Consider the following 17,305-nt stretch of genomic DNA (forward strand, 5'->3'; position numbering starts at 1 on the left):
TGACAGCCCCATAAGCTTTAACCAATGCAGTCTGAGCTGGAAAGAGAATTGATTAGTTCATCTCTCGAGTCTTCGGGTTTGAGTCGTTCGTTCATCACATGACAGCCCCATAAGCTTTAACCAATGCAGTCTGAGCCGGGAAGAGAATTGATTAGTTCATCTCTCGAGTCTTTTGAATCATTGTTCTTTTGTCACGTGACGTGACAGCATTGGATAGAGAAATTTGTTAATTTACAAGCTTCCTTACAAACGGGTGCATAGTTATTATTATTATTATCATCATCATTATTATAATTATTATTTACTCTTACAGTTACGTGATGCATTTCTGGTCTCAAATTGTAGCTTTTTAATTCTTAAAGTTTATAAATGTGTGAATTTCTGTCATTATGGTTCTTTTCCATAACACTGAATGTTGTAACAAAGGAAATAAAGAGTTTGTTATTATTATCAAGTCTCTTTCCGGCTCAGACTGCATAGGGTAAACTTATGGGGCTGTCACATGATGAATTAACGACTCGAAAAACCCGAAGACTCGAAACAGGTGAACTACTTGACCAATTCCAGTACAGAACCTATAGGATGTTGCGGATGTGCGACTGAACGAATCACTCCCCGAGACGACTCGTTCTTCCCGAGTCACATTAAAGATTCGTTCAAAATGAACGAATCGTTCAAGAACGACCCAACACTAGTGTTAGAACGAGCCATTTTAGGAGGGCGTGGTTGACTCTTAACTTTTATAAAGAATATCTCTTTGGATTTGAGACTTTAGACTTTGCAACTTTGCAGATCTTATTTATGCACCAAGAGCTTGTAACACTCCAAAGAGAAAGAAAAAATGATGACCCCTTTAATCCAAAGAACCGAAGTGCCATTCACACAGACTGCATTTAAAAACATATGAGACGCAGTGAAAAGGAATAAACCTCCACAAATTTGTGACATGTTTTCTAAAAGTTTAAACTGTTTTAACTTTGCATGGCTTTCTATACATCTCTTGTGTGAGACGCGAGTGCAGCAGTCATATTTGTCCGTCTAAAAATGCGCTGAATATGCATTCTGTGTGAATGATTTGGTTTCGGTTTTAACCCATTCAAGATCTTCTCCGCATTGAGATTCTATATTTCTCTAATATTTTGAATGAATAACGCTGCAGCGGCGCGTCTCGTGGGCTAGACTAACAAAACATTAAAATGCAACAACGTCACTTACATCATTATCACCGCATCTCGTGCGCCACTGATGACACTCCCTGATGCACACCTAACATTCAAATGCAAATGTTTATTTTAAATTCGACTAATATTCATTCTTTATTCACAATCTCCTCTTCACAGGCAGGCACAGCACTCATTTCAGCATGTGTTTGTGTGTGCTGTCTGCGTCACTCATAGCATGTGCCTATATCGTGAAAAATTTTGTTGATATCGAAGAAGGTGTACCGTCGATAAATATCGATTCCGTTTTATCGCCCAGGTCTAGCCCCTTGCTTGAATGTAATTCCAATTTTTTTATTTACTCTGAGATCTTGAAGAAGAATAAAAATACATTTTATTTATTTTATTAGTCATTTTTTCTTTTCTTCTTCAGAAAGTGACGTTTAAAGCGGGTCCCCAGCTGCAGTTTCTGTTCCACTCAGACAGCAGTAATAATGAATGGGGTTACAAGTTCACAGTGACAGCATATGGCCTGCCAGACATCACCGTGTCCTGGACCTCAGACCTGCAGCTCCTCGTGTCCAGGCTAATGGGCCGTCTGGCCTCCCGCACCATGGCTTTGAAATCACCTTATGGTGTGATAATCGATTACTTTTGATTATTTCTCTGTTAAATTATTTTAAAAAGGCTAATTTTATTCCTTGTGTTTAATTAAAAATATATATATATTCCACATAAACGTGTATAAATTGCAGGTAGTTGTAAAAGTGTGAAAACACACTGACTTACGATGATGGTTTTGTTATGTTTGCCTTCCCCTTGAAGAGCTCCGTGGTGTAAAAGAGTTACCTGCAAGCTTGATGAACCATGTCCTGTCCTGTCCTCTATGGAAGCCTATGTTCAGACATGGTTTGAGTGGACTTCCTGGAGAAAAAAAGTTGGCACTGGACAGCTCGGACACCAACCAGGTGAGAGTACTTGGATTATGACTTTGTGTGTGTTTCAGTCCAAAAAAGGTCTAACCGTGTTTGTGCATCTTTTGTTCTACAGGAAGAGCCAGCTCCTTTGGGAGATGAATTGGTGGAATTCCTTAAGGACTTTGCCTGCTGGGATCCTTCGCAGGATGCTTCTGATGGCAGGACGGAGCTCATGAGGGCCCTTTTTTTGACCTGCAAGAAGCAACCAATCAGGAACGAGATTGCTGCAGGTTCAAAAGTGGACCAGGCTGTGAACGCCACCTGGGCGGCCATGGTGTATCACACAAAAGCATTTCACCACAGTCTTAAGAGCTTTGGTAATTAAAGACATTTTAAGTTTCATACAAGTTCAAGAGAGCAAACACTAAAGAGAAATGCTGCCGACACGCTCTTGAAACAATTTTAAAACATTTGAAACATACAATTTTTTATCATACTGTTGGATTTTGAAGTAAGAAGGAATGCACTGATAGTAATTTTGACCAAAACAGATAATTATTTTGTAATATTTGGAAGCCTATGACCAATTTTAAAAGTTGAATTATTAAAAAAAATCTAATTGCCAATAAATTATATACAGTGTGTGTGTGTATATATATATATATAGGCTAATAAGAACAGAGAAAAGATTAAAAACAGTATTTGGTCAATGCCACAAATTTGATCAATGACTTGAAAACAGTGAAGAATCTTATATTTCTTGTTCATTTTACTTCATAATGTCAAAATCCTAAAACTCCAGGGCCATGTTAAACCATCAAAGACTTGGTACAGACAGTATTTGATCTCCTTCTTTAAGAAGTTTGTATGAACAGGTCAATTTGGTGGTCACACATGTCAATCCCAGTCCCAGTGTCCTTTTGGTTATGTTTCCTTTTCTTATTCCCTCTGCATTAGTTGCTAAAAACGGCCAGAGCAGTCTTAGTGAGGACCTTCTGCAGGTCTACGCCCTCGCCGATGGCATCAGAACATGGATGGTTAGTATGGCTTATGATTTTTGGTTTTAAAATGACATTATATTATTATTATTATAATATTATTATTTCTCACTTTTGATCTGTTTTGATAGTTGGAAATGAAACAGCGCTACCTTATGGGTAAAATGAATGGAGTAGGGGAAACAAAGGACGGACAGAATGAGCTCACAATGGAGTCACTTGGTAAATATTGATGCTATAGTTGCGCCTTTGATGCACAGAATGCTGCTGTGTTCTCACGGCCTCTTTTTCACTCTCTTAACAGCTGAAATTTGCATCAGTAGAAGTTTGTTCCTATTCCGATTCTGCCCGAGTGGAGGAACCTTTTCACTTCCGGAACAAGAGCATTCCAGACCAGAAGATGGCGCTTGTGCTGCTCCTCTTCTTCGATCTGTTTCCACCTCAGAGGGAGACTTCCAGCCCAGCCCCTCTGCTCCCTCCATCTCCCAGACTTCTGAGGGAGCAGAAGCAGCGACGACCCCAGGGGCCAGTCAGCATGACCAGACGTTCTCTGCACCAGTAGATGCTGGACCTTCCAGCAGCATCAGTTCTCAGGGTGCCACAGGCTCCTCAGAAAGTCTTCAGTCCCAAACAGGAGAGCCTCTGTCCCCGTTAGTCTTCCCACGTAAAGCACCTTTCAGTCGGGGACGCCTGAGGCTCCTTTCCTTACGATCTATGGAGGAGCCTCGCATGGCACCACCTGTTAAAGAGCGCTTCCCGATCCTCAAACACATCCTCAGCTTTATGAAGGACATGGTCATTAATGAGAGCAGGTATTTTCACCTCATTATGTAAATGGACAGATGTATGATGCTATGATTCAACAGATTTCTATGCATAAACTTAAAGGGATGGTTCACCCTCATGTTGTTCCAGACCTGTATGAATTTTTGTCTTCTGCTGACTCAAAAGAAGATAGTTTGAAGAATGTTGGTACCCAAACCATTGCTGCTCCCCCTTGACTTCCATAGTGTTTTTTAACATTTTTATTATTATCATTATTGAAGGCAGTTGTGCTGCTTAATATTTAAAAGTATTAATTTATTTTAAAAATGTGTATATGTTTTTACATTTTATATATAATAATTTATTTAAATTGTCAAATGTTGTTAGAGTAGTTGTAGTGTAGTTAGTGCTGAGTCTTAAATATTTCTTATTCATTTTGTTTCATAATGTTTCTTTGTTTTGTTAAAAAAAAACTCAAAACCTTCCAGGTTTATTTGTTTATTTCTAGATTATGTGTGTGTACTTATGGTGACTTTTCTGTGTGTGTTCAGTGTTCTTCATACTCTGGCTCTGAAAAAGGCGCAGGCTCTGAGTGTGTGTGAGGTGCTGGAGCTCGTGCAGCAGTGTATACTCACCCTGGGGAAACCACACTTCTTCCAGGCACCCTGTATTTTGTTTCTCCAGGAACTTTTGGCGTGTCAGAAAGATTTCACCAAGTATGTTACTTAAAAAACCATTGTCATTTCTGATGGTACTAATATCTGACTGCTGTTCTAATATCATTATTGTAACTCGGTCTGTCTGTCTTTCTCAGTTACTTTTCTCAGTTGGCGGGCAGTGGGCAGGAGATGAGGGAGCTGGTCAGGCACTCGTATCATCTGCTTGTTCTCATGCTAGTAGAGGCCGTGCAGGGCTTCAATGCACTGAACGAGAAGTGGGTTCTCTCTGCTCTGTTTTTAAATATTGAATTTAAATTTTGAAATCATTGTGTTTTTTGGAAGTTACTAATAATAAATATGCTACACAAGGACTGCCATTACATTCCTGATGAATCAAGACAACCGCTGTAGTCCTTGGGCAACAATTTTTTCTTTATGTCTTATGTCCGCTATGTCTTCTTTATGTCCTTAGGGTCCTGCTGCCTGCCCTGTCATGCGTGCAGACATGTCTGCTGCATTTGCTGGATATGAGCTGGGAATCAGAAGATTTGTCACTGTTTCTGGACATCAAACTGCCTGATCTTCTGCTCACCATGTCCCAAGAAAACATCAGTGTGCACGATATTGCCATCAGGTATGAGACGGGGATCAGAACACACATTCTGTGCTAGGGATGTAGAGACTTGAGCCTTTACGTGGCCATTCAGCCAAAATAAAAAATCAAACACCTGGTTGAGAAACACTGTTTTAGAGTTCACATTATTATTAAAACGGGATGTTCTTAAAAACAAGACACATGAAGTGTGCCAGTCGCTAGTGTGCATCTTGAGATCAGGGGAGTGAGGTTTTACCTGCACAGCTCTTAGCAGCTGGCCTCCGTTGTAAGAAAAGGTCTGTTGTAATATATTATATGTATATTACGTATACGTATATGTGTGTGTTAGGGCTGCTAAATTCTGGCAAAAATCATTATCACGATTATTTTGGTCAATATTGTTATCACCATTATGAGTGGGCCACGTGACCAAAACTTTATATGAGTGATTTATTTAAAGCTGGCGATATATGTCAAATATATGTTTTCTGTAAATAAGGTTGCTATGACATCTACATTTTAGAGACATTTAGAGAAATTTCACAATTCTCAATACCACAGCTGAATACTAGCGTAACTAATATTAGTTAAAAAAAATAAAGTCCTCATAAATTATTGCAAATAATTAAACGGTCAGTAATTAAAAAAAAAAAAGGACACATACATGAAAAAAAAAGATATAAATGGAACAAACGTGTCATTTAAAGTTTTTTTTTTTTTTTTTTCGGCCACGTGACCAAAACTTTATATGAGTGATTTATTTAAAGCTGGCGATATATGTCAAATATATGTTTTCTGTAAATAAGGTTGCTATGACATCTACATTTTAGAGACATTTAGAGAAATTTCACAATTCTCAATACCACAGCTGAATACTAGCGTAACTAATATTAGTTAAAAAAAAATAAAGTCCTCAAAAATTATTGAAAATAATTAAACGGTCAGTAATTAAAAAAAAAAAAGCAAAGGACACATACATGAAAAAAAAGATATAAATGGAACAAACGTGTCATTTAAAGTTTTTTTTTTATTTTTTACAAGTCTAATGTATTCAACAGCCTATTACACAAATTGAATAATTGAATTTAAAATAAAAAGACATTTTCTTCACTGTAAGAATTAAACGTCCTTTGTTTCTTATTAAAGCTACAAAAGTCCTTCAGTCAAGAGCAACTCTCTTTTGTTGTTTGATTAATATTAAGCACACAGTCAGCAGCAGGAATATAGCCTGCTGTCACTTTAAATCCAATTTACTGTTACACACGTATTTTCATTCTCAACTGTTTTTGTTCATATATTACATAACCGACAAGGGTTTATGTGAATAATCACCAAGCGCTGCATTTTGACACATTTTTGCGTGCATTTGACCGTTTAGGCACGCCTTCAGCTAAAAGTTGACTTTACATGTCCATGTTCTGTTCCGTCTCTGAGCGCGTGCATAGAAAGCCTCTTGAGGAACAGCACAAGTTCTCTTTTGTGCTTTTAAAACATGAATAAATCTAATAAACTTTGATCAATCAAGCACGTCCCAATTGGAAAGGGGAGCAATAATCGTTTTATCTCGATTATTGTAATTTCATAATCGTTGGAGGTCGAAATAAAAATTGTATTGTAAAGTTGTTGAAGACATCTTGAGGGCACATTTGGTGAGCTTCGTTGTTGTGATTCTTGTGTTTTTGACACTGTTAAGCTTCACTTAATCCTGATCTCACAATCTAGGTTTAAATGTATCCTGTGTTTTATTTGGCTTCTCGTTTGTCCTTTTCTCCATGTGACATGATGGTGTAGTCAGTGGACGGAGGAGGATGAGATCGCTGACTACGAGAGGAACTGTGAATGGATGGATGAGTGTTTGGATGGCATGTTTGAGAAATGGTTTGACAAGATCAGCCAGGCCTCAGTGGAGGACAAGAGAAAGGTACAGATATCAAATCAAATAAATGTTTTCCTGTGCAATAAAACTGTAGCTCACAAAAGACTAATTACTCTTTTAATCAATAATGGAGACAATTAAATAAGAAGACAGCTGAATCAACACAAAAAACTAACCTTTGGGTGGAGGTATAGCATTATTATTTATGCATGTAATGTTTATTGAATGTATTCCTGCAAACCTTTTTACGTCATGACTCGACGTTTAATCTCTGCAAACACAAGCAAATGTCATCACCCATCAGTGCCTAATCATAAGACAGTCCCTTTATTTAAGCAGAACAAATATTTGGATTGAGTTTAGTTTTAGAATATGAAATGGAGGTGTTTGCCTAGTCTTTTTTTAGTCAGTCTAATATAACTGTGAAATGTCTTTTGCTCTCTGCAAATGCACAGACAGATTTTACATATTTAGACACAAGTTAAGTTGCAAACTGCCCTAAAATAATGTTATTTACAAAGAACCTCATATGAAACTAAACATATATTGTGCATTCTTGGTGCTCTTTCACTGACTTTTGCAGATGCACATGTTCATTGCACGCTACTGCGACCTGCTGAATGTGGAGATTTCATGTGACGGCTGCGAGCGGATCGCACCATGGCATCGCTACCGGTGCCTGCAGTGCACAGACATGGACCTGTGCAAGACCTGCTTCCTCAGTGAGTCACACCATCACAGTCAGCAATGGCTTACACTATAGTGAAGTGTTCATGAAACTTTCCATTTATTTATTGCATTCACATTAAGTTAGTGACTACACAAATCATTTATTGCAGCAGTATATTTCTCGCACACTTGATCAGTTGAAGTGCGAATATTGAAGAACTCTGTTCTCCTTGTTCAGGTGGTGCTAAACCAGAAGGCCATGAGGATGACCATGAGATGGTAAACATGGAGTATGCTTGTGACCACTGCCAGGGCCTTATCGTGGGCAGCAGGATTAACTGTAATGTCTGTGAGGACTTCGATCTCTGCTTTGGTTGTTACAATGCCAAAAAATACCCAGACAGGTAATACACATCCCACATAAGTGAGAAGACCACTAAAGGCAACTAAACAATGAACTTGAAAATACCAAAAAAAATTCAAACCAAAACTATACACATCAAGTCAGATACAAAACTTTAATCTATTGATGGCAAAAAGAATTGGATACCTCGAATGAATGAATGAATAAATTTCACATCTGGTTATTTAGAGATGCAAATCCTCTTTTCCTACCTACTTGCATACCTCTATTTTGCATTTTAATTTTATTTAGTTTTTTCAATATATTTATTATGAAATTCATAATTTTTCATATCTTTTTTTTTTTCTTTTGTTGGCGTTTTATTTTTTATATATATATATACTTTTATTTGGAGTGACTTAAGGTTCAATGGGAAACATATTATTATATTTTAATTTTTTATTATTATATTTTTTCATTATTATTATCATTATTGTTTTTTTTCACCCTTCTCTCTCCAGCCATCTGCCCACCCACCGTATCACAGTGTACCCTATGGTCACCATCCGCATCAGTGACCGCCACAGACTCATTCAGCCCTACATACATAACTACTCCTGGCTTCTTTTTGCCGCACTCGCCCTGTTTACATCCGAGCTGGTCAGCGAGAGAGCGCAGGATGGAGATCCTCTGGATGATGTCACCCTCGGTTACGCCAGGGCTCTGCAGACCCACTGCTCTGACATCATCAATGAGTGTCTGCTGAAGGGACAGACTGGGAAAGGTAATCGATATATCTGAATGTTCATGATCTATTAAGAATGAAGTTGTGTGTGTTAATTAGAAATGGAAGTCTTGGTTGATGTGGCTGTATAGTCAGGGTTGCTGATGTTTCCTGTAGGTTTGCGAGCCTCTGCCCTGCTGTCCCTGCTTTCTTCAAATGAATCGGCCACAGTGAGTGAACTGTGTCCTGCGACGGCTGGCTCTTTTCAGGACATCAGCAGCACAGACACCTCCTCACTTCCCAGCAGCACTACAGCTATCTGCTCCCCACCGTTACCTAGAGACAAAGTCAGTTACTACACATACTACGTTACTGAAGCTTATGGTCTTTTTATTTTTCAAGTCTGTGAATAAAATCCCCAGGATATTGCTAACAACAGTGTGATTGACCTTAAATGTTCAAACATACTGTTGAACTTTTCCTCATAAGTCCTCATAAGCTTCTTGTTTTTATTCCTCTTCACAAGAAACCACAAAAGCAGGGGCTGGATACAGAAGGGGATGAGAGGAGGAGGAGGAAGCTCGTCTCTCAGGATACGTCCAGTGCAAGCCAGACACCCTCTGTGTCTAGTGAAGACACTCTGTCCCTTGGAGTCAGAGGTGAGGCTTTGGGGGGGGGGTGTAGTCTCTGAGTGTATTATAGAATATTGTTTAGTCAAAGTTTGGTTTCTGTGTAAATTTATGTGTTTAAATCTGTTTTTTTCCTGCCAACTGACCACTGACAAGGCTTTTGACATAATGAGAGGGAAATTATTTACTTAATCTGAATTTTACCTTTACACTGGATAATTGAAAATCTATAAAATATTAAAAAATCTGTGTTTGGCCTTAAATGCTCAAACATACTGTTTATTTTTTTTAATTTTTTTTTTAAGTCCTCATCCTCTCCAAGCAATATGCATGTATATTTAGAAATTTTATCTCCTAATTTCCTTCTTTTTTTTTTTTTTTTAGTTTCAGTGTCAAGTGGAGACACTGTCACATCTCCTACCTCAGAGAACATGGACGCTTATAAAGACCAGGAGGAAAAGACAGCCCGGGGGCCGTTACAAGAACATGTGTTTGCCGAATGCTCCAGAGAGAGAATTCTGGGATTGTTGGCAGCCATGTTGCCTGCAACCAAACAGGTAACAACAAAGATTCCAGTTTAATTTGTCATTATAGGCTTTTGGTTTCAGAAATTACTTGGAAAATGTTTCATTTGTAACCTGAAATGAAGCCATTTCAAATACCTATTTTTTGTCTCACATTCACATCCAAGAAACACAGAATATGCACATGTACACATTTCATCTTCTATAGGGCAGCTCGCTATCTTTGTCCAGCCTGAGTCCCATCCTGCCACTGCTGTTTAGAGTGGTCATCTCGAACGCCGGCTGTCTGAATGAAACATACCACCTGACACTAGGCCTTCTGGGACAGCTTCTGTTAAGAATCTCTCCTGCAGAGGCTGATGCAGCTGTGGCAGAGGCACTGACAGACAAATTTGAGTTGCTTACCCTCAGAGATGGAGCAGCACTTGATGTTCCTGGCTGGAAGACCACTCAATTGCTCTTCAGTCTGGGAGCAGTGTGTTTGGACAGGTACTGTGATTGAATGTGTAACATATGGTTAAATATAATGTGTATTAGAGGCCACTTAAATAATCATTGTTGATGTACAAAGTCATAAACACTACCGTTCAAAAGTTTGGTATACATCTCTCTCTCCATATAATTAAAAAAAGAAATGAATGCTTTTATTTGACAAGCATGCATTAACATTTTTCAAAAGTGACATTAAAAACATTTATAATGTTACAAATTTATCGTGGCTTCCACAAAGAAATTTAAGCAGCGCAACTGTTTTCAACATAGATAGTTGTTTCTGGAACACCAAATCATCATATAAGAATAAATATTGAAAAATCATACCAACCTTACATTTTTGTACAGTAGTGTATATGTACAATTCATTTGAATTTGAATATATTTTAATGTGGGAGGGACAGTCAAACGTTTAGCTGAACTTTACCTTCACACCTTTAGCTTTGTTGGAAGTTTTAGTATTTTTAATTAACACATTTTCAGTTTTTGTCACAAAACAATGAGTCTGTGTCCATCACCTGTGTTTGCATTACAACAGTCGTATCGGTCTGGATTGGGCGTGCTCTGTGGCGGACATCTTGCGAAATCTGAATGTTTCTTCTCAATGGTGTGCTGTTGTGGCAAATTTCACTGATCACTGCATCCAGCAGTTACCACAGCAACTCAAGAGGACCAACCTCTTCACTTTGCTGGTGCTCGTGGGATTCCCTGAGGTATGAACCAAGATGTCACATGTGCATGCTAGCACACATAATATAGGCCTGTATGAAGTTATGACGTGCCATCTGTACACTCATTTGAAGATGCAAAAGCCCTTAGGACATTTTGAAAGAGCTGTTTAATGATAAATGTGTCTGTTTATATTAGGTGCTATGTATGGGGACTCAGGCTGTCTTCATCGACAACGCCAATGAGCGACACAACATGATTCTGCTCAAACACTTCACAGAGAAGAACAGAGCTGCTGTGGTGGATGTCAAGACTCGTAAGAGGAGAACAGGTGAGGGAAGAGCTGTCAACAGGTTCTTCACACTGCTCACACTCATCTTTCAAGTCTTCTCCGCTGTAAAAATACCACTGCTGGCAGTTCAGAGCTACATGAGCCTTTCAGCACAGTCTAAAGTCACAGACTGTCATTGACATTTAAACCCACCTTCATTTGCAAAGGGTGCGTCAGCTTTACTCCCTTGTTGCCCAGGTTTAACAGACTGTTTTTGTGTGAAGGTACCTCTTGAGTAAACCTACCGGCTTCTAAAGCTTTAAAGATAACAGAGCAAATATTTGATGATCACTATGCTTATTTCGCAGTTGTAAATCAATCATATGCTAAAAAAAAGTATTTATTGTGATCAAACTGGCTTTTAAACAACCATCAGAAATATGTAGGATTGAGGGTTATAATGGGTAGCATTTCTCTACTACCATCAGAAATTAAACTGATGAAGACATTTCAGTAAACAGGATGTTATGTAAACATTCAATTTGGACTTCATAGCCTCAGTTAATGGCTGTTCAGAGGAAACACCCATGGACACTCCAATAGTAAAACAAAAAAGTGCATTAATGCATCTCTACTTTCTAAAGTCTACTTTTCCTTTCAGTGAAAGACTACCAGTTAGTCCAGGCACATGAGAGCAGCAGCAGGAATGATGCGGAGTCTCATGAGGGACGAGCTGTGTCTCCGACCTCCGCTCACCTGAGCCGCTACCTGAAGAACTTCACCTCCGTTGTGAGTCACCTGCTGCAGGTTGGGGTGGAGAGCAGTGCCCAAGATGCTGTGGAGGCCACCTGGGTGCTCTCTCTTGCTCTTAAAGGACTCTACAACACTCTCAAGGTATTCAACACACACCTGTCCTGGTATAGCAAAAAAGGTTCCAAGTTTCAAGCCACAGAAACAAGCACAGTGACCACAAAAAGTGTAAATTCATTGTTTTGTATAATTGTATAAAAATACTTATAAAACATCTAAGTGTGTGTATATGTATTTATGCATATAATATACTGTATATATATATTTTAAGGAATTAATCATTTTATTCAGGAAGTTCACATTAAATTGACAACTTTTCTGCTCATCAAAGAATCCTGAAAGAAAAAAAATGCATCACGGTTTCCACAAAAATATTATGCAGCTGTTTTCAACATTGCTAATAATAAGATGGTTCTTGAGCACCAAATCAACATATTAGAGTGATTTATGAAGGATTATTTGACATCCTGGAGTAATTAATAATAATTATTATGATGAATGAATACAAATTTATATACATTGTAATTTATAATGATTTTAATGGTGCATATTTGTGTGTGTACATATGTCTTTTGTTTGTATTTTACTTCTCTTTGGAGATGGTCCTCACTGCAGAACACAAGATCCAGGGGGCGTGGTTAGATCCAGATCCAGCTCCACCCACCTTACATATACCTAAACTTACCCATCTCCCCCCCCCTGCTCCCTAAACCCACCCATCTCCATCCCTAAACCTACCAATCTCCACCCCCCGATCCCTAAACCCACCCATCTCCACCCCTAAACCTACCAATCTCCACCCCCCGATCCCTAAACCCACCCCTAAACCTACCAATCTCCACCCCCCTGATCCCTAAACCCACCCATCTCCATCCCTAAACCTACCAATCTCCACCCCCCTGATCCCTAAACCCACCCATCTCCATCCCTAAACCTACCAATCTCCACCCCCCTGATCCCTAAACCCACCCATCTCCATCCCTAAACCTACCAATCTCCACCCCCCTGATCCCTAAACCCACCCATCTCCATCCCTAAACCTACCAATCTCCACCCCCCTGATCCCTAAACCCACCCATCTCCATCCCTAAACCTACCAATCTCCACCCCCCTGATCCCTAAACCCACCCATCTCCATCCCTAAACCTACCAATCTCCCCCCCCCTGATCCCAAAACCCACTTCTGGGTTGAGCGAGCGGCGCTGAGCGTTATGAGCGAGCGGAGCGGAATCTTCAGAAAGGCGCTCTGTGCTCTTAAGGAAATATTACCACTCCGCTCCGCTCACATGCTCTGATCTCCACCCCCGATCCCTAAACCCACCCATCTCCACCCCTAAACCTACCAATCTCCACCCCCTAGATGTGGATCCAACCACGCCCCCTGAATCTTGTGTTCTGCAATCAGGGGCTACTCTCTTTTTGTGGCATGTTTTGATATTATCTAATGCAATGACATTTTTATATCTTCAATTATGACTTTAGTTTCCAAGATGTTTTGGGGCCATTATATAAATACTCAACTTGAAGTCATGAGTGTATTGATTTGTCTCTATTTCTTGTAGAAGCATGGGGTGGATCAAGCCCAGGAGGCCATCCAAGGCTCTGGCCTGATGCAGCTCTTGGTCCGTAAGTGCAGCAAGGGCACAGGCTTCAGCAAGATGTGGCTTTTGCGAGACCTAGAGATCCTCTCGATCATGCTTTATTCCTCCAAGCGAGAGATCCACTCCATGGCAGAGGATGCAGACACAGAGACAGATGGAGAGAAGGAAAGAGAGAAAGAGCATGACTCTGATCACTCCAGCTGCTGTGCTGATGATACTGATCCAAACAGACCGGATCCACTCGAAGGACTGGATGAAGAGACAAAGATCTGCTTCCAGGTCAGGCTTCAGACACTAACTTTCTGTCAATTGTGGGCCGTTTTCAGTTCTCTGCATTGCCACCTCCTGTTCTTCTCAAATCTCTTCCAGCAGTTTAATTTAGAATGGTCAGATTTATTGAGTGCTGTAATTTCTCCTCACCAGTTAGGAACTGTAGAAGGGGCAGATAATTCATACTACTGGAATGTAGGGACGAGTATGTAGAGGAACAGTTATTAGAGCTCCGATATTTGTCTTGCTCTTAGATTACCCATGATGCTCTTAATGCACCACTGCACATCTTGAGAGCAATGTATGAGCTCCAGATGAAGAGGACAGATTCTTTCTTCCTTGAGGTGCAGAAGAGGTGAGTTACACTTTGAATTATTATTTCATTTACATAGACAAGGTTTAGAATGTGTTCTTATTAATGTACATACCCCTTGCAGAATCAGAAATTATAATAAGAAAAAATAAGAGACACCACAAATCTTAAGATGGTATCATCAATTTGAATGTATCCCTCTTATTGTCTACAAAGTGCTAAAGAGCTTGCATATTCTGTGTAAACTTATGAGCAGAATTGTAAATGAATCTTGTGCACATCTCAATTGTATCAAATTAATTCAGACTTTATCTCAAACATATCATATCTCAGGTTTGACGGTGACGCTATAAAAACCGATGAGACTATTCGTACACTGGCACAGAAGTGGCAACCATCTAAAAGACCTCATTCTGAGGAAAGAAACACCAAGGCTGTAGATACTGATATTATCATTGTGCCCTGTGTGGTAAGACTAAGTTTAAGATTAAACATGTTCCATTTTGTGATCTGAAGTACATTCAATTACATTCAAATTCATTCATTCTTAATGTTAATTCATTTAATTCTTTTTTTGACCCTCAGTCTAAACCCACCCGGTGTGATCGAGCCACAGAAGAAACAAATGTTGTCACGCAGAAACTCATCACCAACACAGAGAGTGACCTCCAGCTGAGTTATGCCAAACAGCGGCGCACCAAAAGCTCAGCTCTGCTGCATAAAGAGCTGGATGCTCGCAGTAACAAAGCAGTGCGACAGTACCTTTTCAAAGTGAACGAGGCCATTGCGATTCTGTACGCACGTCACGTGTTGGCGACACTGCTGGCCGACTGGCCCTCTGACGCTCCCATCAGAGAGGAAGACCTGGAGCTGAGTGGAGCTTCTCACATGGCCTACATACTGGACATGCTCATGCAACTAGAGGAGAGAGCAATGTGGGAGAAGGTGAGAAGGGGAAGGAGTGTGTGGATTTGTAATCAGGATCTAAAATTAGCTTATGCCAAACCAGATGAGAAAATTTGCGGGCCAGAAGTGTTTCATTCTTCATTTCATTTTTTTTTGCATTTTTATGTACTGTATAATAAATATTTATGAGTATATAAATAAATTAATAAGCCATTAAATGACATAAAATCAGATTGTTGGTATGCATATAATTCTTCGTCTCGTGTTGGATTTCAGATCTTGCAGAAGGTTCTGAGGGGCTGCAGCCAGAGCATGCTGGGTAATCTGTCACTGACAGCATGTCAGTTTATGGAGGAGCCGGGGATGGCCGTGCAGGTCCGAGAATCCAAGCACCCCTACGACAACAACACTAACTTTGAGGTATGAGTTTTCCATTTTCTTTTACTCCAACTCTCTGGATCACAGTTGTGTTTCCCTTGTCCACTTAATGTCATAGTTTGCGTTGTCTCAGGATAAGGTGCACATCCCTGGAGCGATCTTCTTGTCTGTGAAGTTCGACTCTCGCTGTCACACAGAGGAAGGATGTGATGAGCTCCTTATGGCCAGCAGTAGTGACTTCCTGCAGGACCTGCACACTTTCAGTGGTTCTCACCAGAAATGGACCGACTTTGAGATTCCAGGTGAGATTTGGAGAAAGTGGCACGTCTAAATGTTTATAATTATAATTTGTTTATAAATAAATCATAACAGACTTACGTTTGCTTAGTTTAGATTTATCTGAATTTCTGCATAAATTGGTCATTGAATTCTTTAAATTTTTAACTAAGTCGCAACGAAGGGCAAGAAGAATCTCCAGGTCCTGTCCGCAGTTGCAGAAAATGATTAGTTATTAAATCCAGTACTTCCAAAATTAATTAATTTACTTTTTTGTACTACAGCAAAAGCAAATTATTAACACATGTGACCCTGGACCACCAAACCAGTCTTAAGTCGCTGGAGTATATTTGTAGCAATAGCCAAAAATACATTGTATGGGTCAAAATTATAGATTTTTCTTTTATGCCAAAAATCATTAAGACATTAAGTAAAGATCATGTAGATGAAGATCCTACCATGAAGATATTTAGTAAATTTCCTACTGTAAATATATCAAAACTTTATCGACTTTAAACGCGATTTTCTCAATATTTAGATTTTTTTGCTTCCACATATTCCAGATTTTCAAATAGTTGTATCATCAGCCATAAATCCATATTGTAAAACATTTTTCTTTTCTCTCAAATTTTTCACTCCTTTTGGGGCTCTCCCCATTAGGGGTCCGTAGACTCCAGTGTGAAAACCTCTGGTTTAAGCAAAAGCTGTTTGTCTGTTGTTGTGACGGATCAGATCTAATTTTATGGCCAGTTTATACAGAAATCCAGGCCAATCTAAAGGCTTCGCTAATTTTTCTACACATTTGTATATCTGCTCATGTACATCAATTTTCTCTTTGGGTACAATGATAAATGAGCAATGTAAGGTTTGTTCTTTCTCTTTGTCCTCTAGGGGACACCCTCTACTACAGGTTTATATCAGATATGAGTAACACCGAATGGGGCTACAAATTCACTGTGACTGGTGGCCATCGAGGGCGCTTCCAGACTGGTACGCAATTTGTGCTCATTTAATTATTGACTCTTGATGTCTCTTTTGATGTCTATCACTAATGTCCTCAGCCACTGTTAGTCTTCAGTCTGTACTGTCATCATCTTCCTATCTGGTTACTGTCCTCTAGAACCATGCCTTTTAATGAGCCATGAAACAGAAATGTCCATCTCATTTAGAGCCCATCACAGCAGTACCATCATTTCATGCGAGACTCGCATTCCTACAGTCTTTTAGGGATGTAATGTTGGCGTCCCACTAGCTGATTTTCAGTGGGAAGCTTCATTTACACAGCTGTTTGAGAATCAGAGGGGGTCTGTGTGCACTGCTGTGTTTCTCAGCGTGCGGGGGCATTAACAGGCACAGAAACTCAACTTCCTGCTGAGTCAATGGCCCTGCCGACCCTCCAATCATATCTAACATATTTAAAATTAATTAAGGCAGTCAGTGGGGTGGACTCTCATGGTTTT

General features: G+C 39.6%; 1 protein-coding gene across 1 annotated transcript in view; it reads left to right on the top strand.

The window, feature by feature from the left end:
• LOC107587441 (zinc finger ZZ-type and EF-hand domain-containing protein 1) overlaps window positions 1-17,305 on the top strand; it is a 48,682-nt gene that overhangs the window by 21,038 nt on the left and 10,339 nt on the right. The window contains exons 23-50 of the mRNA XM_016275236.1: window positions 1,594-1,795; window positions 1,986-2,128; window positions 2,211-2,454; window positions 3,035-3,114; window positions 3,207-3,297; window positions 3,380-3,887; window positions 4,392-4,556; window positions 4,655-4,774; window positions 4,972-5,133; window positions 6,886-7,015; window positions 7,554-7,692; window positions 7,878-8,043; window positions 8,504-8,766; window positions 8,884-9,053; window positions 9,233-9,365; window positions 9,720-9,892; window positions 10,068-10,348; window positions 10,890-11,064; window positions 11,219-11,351; window positions 11,953-12,185; window positions 13,664-13,981; window positions 14,227-14,327; window positions 14,619-14,754; window positions 14,871-15,230; window positions 15,468-15,611; window positions 15,703-15,871; window positions 16,737-16,835; window positions 16,917-16,926. Coding sequence (XP_016130722.1) covers window positions 1,594-1,795; window positions 1,986-2,128; window positions 2,211-2,454; window positions 3,035-3,114; window positions 3,207-3,297; window positions 3,380-3,887; window positions 4,392-4,556; window positions 4,655-4,774; window positions 4,972-5,133; window positions 6,886-7,015; window positions 7,554-7,692; window positions 7,878-8,043; window positions 8,504-8,766; window positions 8,884-9,053; window positions 9,233-9,365; window positions 9,720-9,892; window positions 10,068-10,348; window positions 10,890-11,064; window positions 11,219-11,351; window positions 11,953-12,185; window positions 13,664-13,981; window positions 14,227-14,327; window positions 14,619-14,754; window positions 14,871-15,230; window positions 15,468-15,611; window positions 15,703-15,871; window positions 16,737-16,835; window positions 16,917-16,926 — 5,048 coding nt within the window. The remainder of the gene's footprint in view (window positions 1-1,593; window positions 1,796-1,985; window positions 2,129-2,210; window positions 2,455-3,034; window positions 3,115-3,206; window positions 3,298-3,379; window positions 3,888-4,391; window positions 4,557-4,654; window positions 4,775-4,971; window positions 5,134-6,885; window positions 7,016-7,553; window positions 7,693-7,877; window positions 8,044-8,503; window positions 8,767-8,883; window positions 9,054-9,232; window positions 9,366-9,719; window positions 9,893-10,067; window positions 10,349-10,889; window positions 11,065-11,218; window positions 11,352-11,952; window positions 12,186-13,663; window positions 13,982-14,226; window positions 14,328-14,618; window positions 14,755-14,870; window positions 15,231-15,467; window positions 15,612-15,702; window positions 15,872-16,736; window positions 16,836-16,916; window positions 16,927-17,305) is intronic.

The sequence above is a fragment of the Sinocyclocheilus grahami genome, unplaced genomic scaffold, assembly GCF_001515645.1.
Source record: "Sinocyclocheilus grahami isolate Dianchi unplaced genomic scaffold, SAMN03320097.WGS_v1.1 scaffold92.1, whole genome shotgun sequence".
Taxonomy (NCBI): domain Eukaryota; kingdom Metazoa; phylum Chordata; class Actinopteri; order Cypriniformes; family Cyprinidae; genus Sinocyclocheilus; species Sinocyclocheilus grahami.